This window comes from Salminus brasiliensis, chromosome 18, assembly GCF_030463535.1.
Source record: "Salminus brasiliensis chromosome 18, fSalBra1.hap2, whole genome shotgun sequence".
Taxonomy (NCBI): Eukaryota; Metazoa; Chordata; class Actinopteri; order Characiformes; family Bryconidae; genus Salminus; species Salminus brasiliensis.
In genome coordinates, this window is record NC_132895.1 from 32,496,790 (window position 1) to 32,509,160 (window position 12,371).

The following is a 12,371-nucleotide window of genomic DNA, read 5'->3' on the forward strand; positions in this document are numbered from 1 at the left end:
AAGGGTATTAAAAAAATTACTCCTTGGTGGGTTTGGATAGTAACCGTAACGGCTACGGCTGTGCTAGTGTAGTCATGGTGATGTCTGCTTCCATTCACCACCACTGTAAAGAATGTGTGTGTGTGTGTGTGTGTGTGTGTGTGTGTGTGTTGAGACTGACCTTTCTACTGCATTCGTGCAGGCCGTCCCGTCGTGACCCCCCAGTGCGACGAGACAGCCGTCCATCTCCAACACACACACTCTGGAGCGGGGGGAGGTGAGGGGGGTCATGTCACCGCACCATGAATTACACTCGGGATCATACCTTACACACACACACACACACACACACACACACAAACAGTGACAGCTCAATGAAGTGTGAAGTCAGTTTATACTGTCAGTGTGTGTGTTTGTGTGTGTGTGTGTGTGTGTGTGTGTGTGTGTGTGAATGGTTGCATTGGTGTCGTTTTAATGATGATGTCATCCCTTTAATTAACTCTTCTTACCCTCCGTCCACCTTCGTCATGGCAACAAACCGTGCATGTAAAGGACGTTCTCCGTCACCACGCCAATGGCAAATGCCTTTCATTTCCAAAGCGCCCCCCCACCCCCACCCCCATCTGTTAAACATGGTGGTGGGAGTGTTCTTAAATCATCAGGAGACATTTCCTCTTAGCTTTTCACCATCCACATCCTCCATAACACATTCAATGATGTTGAGGTCTGGACTGGACTGGTCTGGGGTGGTCAGTGGTCAGTCAGCTTCAGCCCCACATCCTTTCGGACACCTGCGGATGTTCTCCGATCTTTAGTGCGAGTGGAGCTTGGTGGTGGGTAGCATCGGTGGTCTGCCAGATCTTTCTCTCCAACCGTGACCTTGAGCAACAGTCAGACCTACAACAGTGTGTGTGTGCTGTCCACACTCACCTCTCCACGCTGGTCACACAGGAGAAGTCGTCAGCTCCGCCCACGGTGTAAATGAGCCCGCCCATCGCGCACACACCAGCGTCTCTGCGGTGACGGAGCATGGGCGTGGTCATCTTCCACTCGTTATACTGACTGCAGAACTGCTCTACTGGACATGAGGGACAGTCCTTACTCCATCCTCCAACTGCATACACACACACACACACACACACACACACACACACACACATCCTGAGTTCTCCAACCAAGACATATGTGTGTGAATATGGATATACAGTATTGATTATATACACTGATGAGCCAAAACATTATGACCACCTATCCTGCTGTATGGGCCACTGCCGCCAGGGAAGACCAACGTGGGCCCCATCCGACCCTCCAGACCATGGGCATCCTTATGTGGGGACCAACATGGAATCCGTTGACAAAACTGGGAAGGGGTGTGCCTTCAGGTAGATGAGCTCAACTGTGAGTGGTCATAATGTTTTGGCTCATTCGTGTAGGTTCTAAAAGGTCTGTCTGAGAGGAGATGGGCAGGGACCGACCTACATACACGACGTCTGATGACTGGCCTTTGGTGGAGCCTTTACGCTGACCGGACGGAGAGCCGCGGTTCCTGCTGTGGCAACACAGCAGGAATTAAAAAAAGGGTATTAAAAAAAGGAGGGTATTAAAAAAAGGAGCAACTGTTTTCTACTAGACTTTCTACTAGATTTTGGAGAACACTCACCTCACTGACTGACAGCACACACACACACACACAGACACACACACACAGAGTTCGGCAGCAGCAGCAGCTGCGTCTGTTAATCAAGCCTGATGACTGATGTCAAGTGGTTGGTGTGGCGCAACAGATAACACCACTACCTGCCACTGAGTTTCCACACCATGTGGGAGACCAGGGTTCGATTCCCAGTCTGGGTGACTGTGCTGCTCTACACCAATAAGAGTCCTTGGGCAAGACTCCTAACACTACACTGACCCACTTCTGTAATACGAGTTACCATGTAAGTCGCTCTGGATAAGAGCGTCTGCTAAATGCCATAAATGTAAATGTAAATGTAAGCCTAAAACAGCAGCGCCGACACACTGCTGACAGAACCGACAGGTTCTCCTCTCCCAGCTACATCAACAAGCTGCTCCACTGCTCAACCTGTCACCTTACACCACTCACTCTAGTCACTGTGCTCACACACACACACACACACACGGACACACGATATGGAGAGTATATGCTGTACTAATTAATTACTTAAGAGAGAGAAAGTAAAAAGAGAGAGAGAGAGGAGGAGTGAGGTGAGGTGAGGGACTCCTGAGTGGCACAACTGTCTAAGCGTTGTTGGTCCTGGATGATGCCACAGCCATCCGTAAGCAGGAGTCCCAGAAACTGTCCTCTCTTTCTCTCGCCCTGTCTCTGGGTAGGACGGTAGGACAGTCCTCCCTCTCCCCCTATCACTCAGAGTGGACGATGTTAGCCACTGTGTTTTTTCAAATGATGGCCTATTTTCCATTCTCTCTCTCTCCCTCTCTCTCTATGTCTCTCTATCCTTTTCTCTCTCTCTCTCTCTCTCTTCTCTTGCACGCAGATTAAAGATGTAAGTCGTGTGTGTTAGTGTGGGTGTATATTTGATTGAGTTACACACACACACACACACACACACACACACACAGTAATAAAGGTACTCACTGCTCTGTTGCCATTGTGCTGCTGCAGTCCTTGAGATGTGTTCTTATTTTAAAGGCAGAATTGCTCGCCCCCCCCCTCTCTCTCTCTCTCTCTCTCTCCACCCGTCATCCTCTCCTTTCTTCACCACACAAACAGTACTGACTCACCTTGCAACCTTGGGGGTGTGCATGCATGCATGTGTGTACTGAGTGTATGCTGACAGTATGTATGACGGATGGACGGACGGAGCAAAGGTGATCTTAAGGGAGGAAAATAACTGTGTCCGGTGTCTCTCACACTCTCTCTCTCTCTCTCTCTCTCTCTCAGCAGACTAATAAGGGATGATTAAAGAGTAGGTGTGTGTGTGTGTGTGTGTGTGTGTGTGTGTGTGTGTGAGACTGTAGGTGATTTCATATTAAGAATAAGGAAACAGCTCCATCCAGCGGGGCGTGTGGACTGAGTGAAGCCTCATGAATGCATGGATGACCGAGGACAGCTTGTGTGAGTCACCTGACCAGGAGAAAGGTGTAGCCTTACCTGTCTGGTTTCAGGTTCCCTTGGAAACGGGGATCAGGTGAGTGCTGAAGGTAGCCACAGTCTAGCTGCTAGAAGACCAGGAGCAAGAGGGGAAGGACTTCTTCAGGGGTCGTCATGCGGGTGAGGGGAACTTTCCTTCGATTCTTCCCGTCTTCACCCCGTCTTCACCCCGTCTTTACCCCGTCTTTACCCCGTCTCCTCCTGTCCCCTGTCTCTGTGTCCTCCTCCTCTGCTCCGCAGTGCTCAGAGAGAGAGAGAGAGAGTACACAGAGGTGGAGCTGGATTCATGAACACTCAGACGTGTCTCACTGGGCTTTATTAAACGGATCTCCTGCGGTCGTCCGATCTCTCCCCGTCTCTCTCCCTTCACTCCCCTGCTGTCTGGAGGCCCTGTCCTCCCTGCGTCTCTCAGTCAGCTTCAGTTTCAGCTTCTTAGGTTCTCCTTTCTCTTGTTTTCAGTGCTGTACTACACCAGTCCAATCTAGTGTCTGATCTTCCATGGTTATTCTTTTCTGCAGTATTATTGGATACTTATGGGTTACTTTTCTCAAATTGTCCTCTAGTTTGTTTTGGACACCAAAGTATTTGTACTTGGACTTGTCTTGGTCTCAAGAGTATTTGTATTTAGACTTGTCTTGGTCTCAAGAGTTTTTGTATTTAGACTCGTCTTGGTCTATTTGTACTTGGACTTGTCTTGGTCTCAAGAGTATTTGTATTTGGACTTGTCTTGGTCTTGAAAGTATTTGTACTTGGACTTGTCTTGGTCTTGAAAGTATTTGTACTCGGACTTGTCTTGGTCTTGAAAGTATTTGTACTCGGACTTGTCTTGGTCTTAAAAGTATTTGTACTTGGACTTGTCTTGGTCTCAAGAGTATTTGTACTTGGACTTGTCTTGGTCTCAAGAGTATTTGTATTTGGACTTGTCTTGGTCTTGAAAGTATTTGTACTTGGACTTGTCTTGGTCTTGAAAGTATTTGTATTTGGACTCGTCTTGGTCTCAAGAGTATTTGTATTTAGACTTGTCTTGGTCTCAAGAGTATTTGTACTTGGACTTGTCTTGGTCTCAAGAGTATTTGTATTTGGACTCATCTTGGTCTCAAGAGTATTTGTATTTGGCCTTGTCTTGATCTTGAAAGTATTTGTACTTGGACTTGTCTTAGTCTCAAGAGTATTTGTACTTGGACTTGTCTTGGTCTCAAGAGTATTTGTACTTGGACTTGTCTTGGTCTCAAGAGTATTTGTACTTGGACTTGTCTTGGTCTTGAAAGTATTTGTACTTGGACTCGTCTTGGTCTCAAGAGTATTTGTATTTAGACTCGTCTTGGTCTCAAGAGTATTTGTATTTAGACTTGTCTTGGTCTCAAGAGTATTTGTACTTGGACTTGTCTTGGTCTCAAGAGTATTTGTATTTGGACTCATCTTGGTCTCAAGAGTATTTGTATTTGGCCTTGTCTTGATCTTGAAAGTATTTGTACTTGGACTTGTCTTAGTCTCAAGAGTATTTGTACTTGGACTTGTCTTGGTCTCAAGAGTATTTGTACTTGGACTTGTCTTGGTCTCAAGAGTATTTGTATTTGGACTTGTCTTAGTCTCAAGAGTATTTGTATTTGGACTTGTCTTAGTCTCAAGAGTATTTGTATTTGGACTTGTCTTGGTCTTGAAAGTATTTGTACTTGGACTCATCTTGGTCTCAAGAGTATTTGTATTTGGACTTGTCTTGATCTTGAAAGTATTTGTACTTGGACTTGTCTTAGTCTCAAGAGTATTTGTACTTGGACTTGTCTTGGTCTCAAGAGTATTTGTACTTGGACTTGTCTTGGTCTCAAGAGTATTTGTATTTGGACTTGTCTTGGTCTCAAGAGTATTTGTATTTGGACTTGTCTTAGTCTCAAGAGTATTTGTATTTGGACTTGTCTTGGTCTTGAAAGTATTTATACTTATGTTGGACTTGAACTCTTTTCATTTAAAATATTTATATATATGAATAAATATATATACAATATTTAGGATGTGGCACTAGTACTAAATTATTTCTCCTTGCAGGCCTGTGTGTTTAGGCTGCAGACCCATCAGTGGTGCTTCCTGCTGTGTAACGTGGTGCTATTCCATGCTCTGCTGTTTGGGGGCGATGTTGTTGAGGAGTTCCTGCTGCAGTCGGCACCTGCTGCCTACACTGACCGCTCTGTCCTGGAGCTCCGGGAACGAGCTCGCAAACTGGACCTGAGTGGAACTAGGCCCAATGCCTCGCAGCTCTACCCCATCAGCTCTGCTCCCTGCCTTCATCCCCAGGACCTCCTCTTCCTCACTGTCGTCCTCAGTGCCCCTGGCAACGCCAGCCAGAGGGAGGCGGTCCGAAACTCGTGGGCCAATCAGACATCGGTGCAGGGCGTGGCAGTCCGGACGCTGTTCTTTCTGGGGCCATCTCCTTTGGAGGCGCAGCGTGAGGCTGTGAAGGAGGAGTCCAGTCGCTACGGTGACATGGTACAGTGTGAGGGGCCGTCGTCAAGAGGTGGATCAGAGAGAGGTCAATGGGAGAGGGTCAAACTGGCCATGCGTTGGGTCCTGCTCTTTTGCCCTCAGGCCCGATTCGTCGTCCTGGCGGAGGACTCCGTGTTTTTAAACGTTCCCGCACTGGGGAGCTATTTGCTCGGCCTCCGCACCCATCCGGATGACCTTTACCTGGGCAGGGTCATCCACCGGGCCGCACCTGAGAGAGACCCAGGCAAACCCTACCACCTGCCTTTCCACCTGTACCCTGAGAGGCTCCTCCCAGATTATTGCTCAGGCCCCGCCTTCCTCATGTCGCAGGACGTGGTCAGGAAAGTGTATGTAGCGTCCGACGACATCACACTGCCCCTCCCATCAGACGTCCTGATCGGCCTGTGCGCCAGACGGGCAGGCGTGGTGGCCACTCACAGCGCTCGCTTTTCCGGAGAGCGCCACATCCGCTACAACCCCTGCTGCTACAACTTCCTGTTCAGCTCGGCCTGGATGAGTGCAGGGCAGCTGGGCGTGGCCTGGAGAGATCTGGGGGAGGGGAGGGGCCGGAGCTGCGGCATGTTGGAGACGTATTACAGTTTGGTGGCCTGCAAAGCCATGACCTACCTGGAGAAGCTCAACCTTCTGAGCACCAACAACACTCAAGGCTGATTGCTAACGCAGGGGAAATGAAGTTGAAGGTCCAGAACCCTAAAGAACCCTATTTCTACTATTCACAGCTGGTCATTGATGGTCAAGGTGGTCGAACAGCTGACCATCCAGGAGAAACCTGCCCTATGATGGTAATCCAGAAGGTTAAGGAGGTCAACCAGCAAAGCTCTTAAACCAGCATAGAGCGTGGTCTACCAGCATGACCAACTTGACCAGGCTGGATGTCAAGCTGGTCATACTGGTAGACGGGCATGGTCATGCTGGTCAGGCTCATCAACCAGAAAGCTCATGCTATTCATAGTGGTCAACCAGCTTGGTCATACTTTTGCTGGTAGACCAGCTTGGCCATGCTGACCAGACTGGTTAACTAGCCTCATCATGCTAATCATACTAGCCAACCAGTGGTCAAGCTGTTCATAGTGATGAACCAGCATGGTTCTGTTGGCCTTGCTGGTCATCATATTGGTCAGGCTCACCAACCAGTCAAGGTTGAGCAGCTTGGACATGCTATTGATACTGGTTGACCAGATTGGTCATTCTAAACAAGCTGGTCCACCAGTATTAGTTGCTGTTCATGCTGGTCGACCAACGAGGTCATATTGGTCAGGCTCACCAACCAGTCATGCTAGCCATGCTGGTCGAGCAGCTCGGTCATGCTATTGACACTGGGTGACCAGCTTGCTCATGCTGACCAGGCTGGTTAACTAGCCTCATCATGCTAATCATACTAACAGCATGGTCAGTAGACCAGCTTGGTCATGCTAGCGATACTGGTTCACCAGCTTGGTCATGCTGGTTGACTAGCATGGTGGTGTACCCCCTTAACATACTAATGAACTACTGCATGCGGGTCAGGAGCGGCGAGGGCCAGCCCTGCTCTATTGTACTGAGAGACACCGCCTCACCCGAGCAGTGAGGTCTAGGGGAATCTGTTGACCGAAACCTGAACTATGACCTACAGTAACAGGCCACTGTGTTTTGTATAGCATCTATTCATATATGTATTCCTATACCTCCCTCGCTACTGACCTCCTCTGGACAGGTCGTGTAAATACATGTGTACATGGTTGTATAGTATGATGAGGTCAGTCTGAGCTGTGCTGTGTGTTTTGTTTTTGGGTGAGTTGAAATATGATTACATTTTACTGTGTAATATAGTAATAATATAATATATAATGATATAATATAGTGTAATATAGCATAGTGTGAGTGTGTGTGTGTGTGTGTGTGTTTGCATAAATGAATTAAAGTCTAAAATAATTTTCTGTGTATTTGATTGATTTTCTATTTCTAGTATAATTTCACTGCTCCACAGGGGTGTCCACAAACATTTGGACATATAGTGTGTGTGTGTGTGTGTGTGTGTAATATATATATATATATATATATATATATATATATAAATATATATATATATATATATATATATATATATATATAGTTCTTGTAGAGAAGAAGTACTGCCAATAGAATAGGACTCCCTGGAGCAGATTAACATTGATGAAGCGTGGGCTATAGAGGGGTATATAGCCCCCCAGCATTTTGCTGTGGAGCAGTGGAGGAACTGTGTTCTCTGGAATGATGGAACTTGGGACGGTTTGGGGGAGCGAACACAAGCCAGTTACTTCAACCAAAGCAGGATCAGCTCTTTTTAATAGCCTTGATTTTGGATGAAAAAGTGGGAGTGAGCAGGTGTCCCAATACTTTTGTCCATCCCGAGTCAAAAGTTGAAAATAATGACATTTTCAAAATTTGTGACATTTTAACATTAAAAAAATGAAACATGTCAATATTTTTGACTCAGTATTTTAGAATGACTCATTTTCCTGAATATTTATTTGTAAGTTTGAAGTCATTTTTAGGTTCTCTCAAATATTCAAAAGTGTAGAACTTTTAAACTGTGTTTTTTGCACATTTCTGACAGATATTTGTCAGAAATCAAACATGGAGTGTAAATGTATTAATAGTATCTATTATATATTAAATATATACTGTATTTACAGAAGATTTTTTTGTCTGCAGTATTTGTTGTATTATTTTTTAATTTCTCATATAAAAAAAAAAATAATAATAATTATATTTATATAATAAAACCCCCCAGATTCTTTTGGCCATTTTCACAACTTTTATTATAAAAGAGCACATACAAAAAGGATCATGTACAAGCTTTGAAATGAAACAAAAATTTAAAAACAAATAAATGAAATAAGAGTTTGGGTTTAGCGATGCCACTTTCCAAATCATTATTATTAGTAGTAATAAATAAAGTACAAAAATTCCACCAAAAGATAATCCTAACATTTTACACAGAAGAGGTTTTTTTTTTTCTTCGACTCGACCAGACACATATCAGCAGTCTCATCAGCAGGAGGCGCTATTGCTTTAATATGAATGATAAATACTCTATTATTTTTAATTTTTTTCAGCTAGTAAAACTTCTCTAGTGAACAAAAACAAACAAAAAAAAACACCTAGAGCTGCAGGGCACCCCTGTCACTGGCACCTTTTTGAGATTATTATTTTTTTTTTTTTATTCATTCCCGTTTCTCAGACGCAAAAGCAGCAGCAACGCAAACGTTAATCCTCTGAAATATTAGTAGAATATCTGCACTAGTCTTTAGTCGTATCTGTATATTTCTACGTTTGTGTGTTAAATATTTAAACCTGAGTAAAAAACATGCATTTTTAATCATTGTGCTTTTTTTAATACTCTGTTCACCCTGACCCTGCGCTAGAATGCTAGCATTCTCTGGCAGAGAGCGAGAGAGAGATCGAGAGCGAGAGAGAGAGAGAGAGAGAGAGACAGAGAGAGAGAGAGAATGCCCTTGAGAAAGAGGTTGCCAGACTGGCACAGGAAAAAGGTGAGGAGGACTGAGCGAGACGAACACGTGGAGATGGAAAAATCAAGGCCAAGAAATTCAGTCAAATCCGGATTTTGCTCCAACTGCCTGGGCAGCTCTGCTGGAGCGAATTTTTACTTTCTGGACCTGAATTTTCCATCTCGGACAGACGGAAAAATGACGGGAAATCAGAGAGGAAGTAAAGAGACAAGCAGAACTGAGCTGGATGAGAGGGAAAGAGGATGAAAGCCCATCTCACCCCCATTTCCGGCAGCGCTACGTCACAATCTTGACATATTTATCTCCACATAATGACTTATTTTCTTAATTTCTGACTAAATATTTTTTCAAATATGACGTGTTCACGGTTGTGGACCTTATACCTCAAAATAATGACTTGGAATTACTGATTGTTTTTTAAAATGTAAAATAATTACAAAAAAAATTATTTTCTTACAATAGTGACTATTTACCATCAGAATGGTGACTTATGTTCTTGGTGTTTGACACAGAATTACTGACTTTCTCAAAAATATAATAATTATCTTGAACTTTGTTTTCTAAAATTCTGATTTACTATTCTAAAGTAGCGATGTTTTGATTTGCCATCTCAGAATCATCACTAATGTTCTTGAAAACTTGACTTGGAATTTCTGAATTTTTCAAGGAATTTTGATGAACCTTAAAATTGTGAATTTTTGGTGTGAAATCTTAAAGTAATGACTTTATTTTCTCAATGTTTTGATTTAACATCTCAGAATCATGACTTAAGTTCATGGAGTTTGACATAGAATTGAGAAACTGACTTTTTCAAACAAAAGTATGAAAAATTATACAAATATTTGTTTTGGAATTCTGTCTTACTATCCTAAAATAATGACGTTTTCTTAATGTTTTGATTATTCATCTCAGAATGACTCGTGTTCTTGAAAATTTGACTTGGAATTATTGGAATTATTGGACTTTCTTAAAAGAAATTGAAAATGACTAAGAATCTTAAGATTGTGTATTTTTTCACTGTTAAAATATGACTTTATTTTCTCAGAGTTTTGATTTACCATCTCAGGATCATTACTTATGTCCTTGGAGTTGAACTTAATTAATGTCTTTCTCAAAAGACTTGATGAAGAACCTTTAAAAATGTGTATTTTTGTTAAGTTCTGAATTTCTCTAATAATTACTTTTTCTCAATGTTTTCGTTTTACCATCAATTTGACGAAATTTCTTAAAAGAACTGAAAAATGATGAAGAAATCTTAGATTGGGAATGGTTCACTTACTATGTTGAAATAATAATGACTTTATTTTCTCAATGTTTTGATTTAATATCAGAATGATGACGTATGTTCTTGAAAATTTGACTTGGAAATTCTGACTTTCTCAAGAAAATTGATGAAGAACCTTAAAATTGTGAATTTTTGGTATGAAACTCAAACTTATCTCAAAATAATAACTTTATTTTCTCAATGTTTTTGATTTGCCACCAGAATGAAGGGTCGGGTTCTTGAAGGTCTGACTTCAATGTCGGAATTACAGACAATCAATTTTGAAATTGTGAATTTTTTGTTCTGAAATTCAGACTTACGACCTTTAAAATAATGACTACTTAATGTCTTGACATTTTGACTTATAACCTTCAAATCATGATTTTCAAAAAATATTTAGAATCTCAAAATTATTCATTATTTTCTCAGAACTTTGAATAAACTTGAAATACTTTCTCTTTACTAACTCTGTCAACAATACGACTGTATCTCGAAACTCGTCACCACGTCTCAAAACTTTTACTGAGTGGTCTTAAAATAATAAATATTATTAATAGAGTATTAATTTAAAGTAAAATAAAATGTAGACTGAACATTTAAACATTGAATCAAAAATTAAAAAAGAACAATCATGATATAAACATTGCTGGAGAAAATGAGGGAGAAGAACTGAGTGAGAGAGAGAGAGAGACAGTTAGCAGAATCAGAAAAGAGAGAGAGAGAGAGAGACTGTGTTATGGAGGTTGCCAGAGTGGTATAAAACATGCCAGTGAGAGGGTGGCCTTGGGAAACTAAGAGTGCAAACAGGACTCAAACAGCCAATCAAAAACCCAGAGCACTCCCACTCTGCTGCCGTGGCCGGCCAATCAGCGAGCGGAGCGTCAGTGAGGTCACAGCACCAAGGAAGAAACACGCACGAACACGACTACCCGCATGCGAAGCATTCCCGCAAACCAACGCAAACGTGAGGTAAGAGTCGGACTCCATTTTTTTTCAGCGTTATTCCTAAATAAATAAAGAGCGTTTCAATCCCGAAAAACATAAACCAACAAAAACAAACTATACAAAATTAAATACGGACCCACGATATCTACAGTTAGTCATAAATTATGATTGTTAAATACTTAAGGCATTTCAACGGACAAAACCCTGTGTAAACTATCAACACGAGCCCACATCCACCAATCAGCACGCAGGACACTCAGGCAGGCGGGGGAAGCTGAAGCTCATTGGCTGAGGGAAAGCCGTGTGCTTTGGGTTGTACCCGCATTTAAAAATACAGCCTGGAGGACGGAAAGCCAGACGGCCACAGCCCCCGACCTCCAAAGGGTTAAAGGGGAACGCCGGCCAAGACGAGAAACGTAGCCGCGGCTACGCCTGCTGTAAACTTGCCCGCTCCCTGCGTACAGCGCTGTCGGCGTGTCTGCACAGCGAGAATCTCAGGCGTGAAAAAGGAGAATCGCCTTCTGATGATGTAAGCTGAAGGTGGGAGGAGCCTATGAACAAAACACAAGCACTTCGGGGTGGATGTTCAGGAGCAGGCTGGCTAAAATGTTCGGGGTTTTTTTTTTTTTTTGTTAGTTACCGTTGCTGCTAGGAAGCCAAATATTATGGCTGTACTGGTGCAGTGCATGCTGGGTAATGTAATGTAATGTAGTGAGAGAACAAAACAACAACAACAACAACAAAAATACACAAAATTGTGAACTCTAAACGAGCCTAAACGACGCAATATTGCGCTACGTTGCGATATATCGCACGACAATAGCGTAGGAAATGCCAGCAAGCTTTAGGCCGGAGTTCCCCTTTAAGGTCACGCGAAGAAGGGCTGAAAAATACTCCTAATCTTTTTACAATATCGTGGAATTTGTGCCAAACTCTCGTCCCTGTTTAATAAAAAATAGATGAAATTAACGTAAACAAAGAAAAGAAAACTGCAAATCCCTCATTCCTGGCTCCGCCCCCTGCTTGCTTGCTTGCTCACGCGCTCGATTGGTGGATGCTC

General features: G+C 43.1%; 2 protein-coding genes across 3 annotated transcripts in view; one reads left to right on the top strand and one right to left on the bottom strand.

Moving 5' to 3' along the window:
• The first annotated feature begins 3,226 nt into the window (after positions 1 to 3,226).
• On the top strand, positions 3,227 to 6,262 carry LOC140538811 (beta-1,3-galactosyltransferase 9). The gene is made up of 2 exons (XM_072661321.1): positions 3,227 to 3,232; positions 5,156 to 6,262. The coding sequence occupies exons 1-2, from the start codon at positions 3,227 to 3,229 to the stop codon at positions 6,260 to 6,262; spliced, it is 1,113 nt and encodes a 370-aa protein (XP_072517422.1).
• A 2,166-nt stretch (positions 6,263 to 8,428) lies between these two features.
• The window catches only part of ark2ca (arkadia (RNF111) C-terminal like ring finger ubiquitin ligase 2Ca), a 19,210-nt gene continuing 15,267 nt past the window's right edge, over positions 8,429 to 12,371 (bottom strand). For both annotated transcript variants that reach the window (XM_072662145.1, XM_072662144.1), the window contains one exon: positions 8,429 to 12,371. This exon is cut by the window's right edge and continues 1,831 nt beyond it. The gene's annotated coding sequence lies outside the window, so the exon portion shown is untranslated.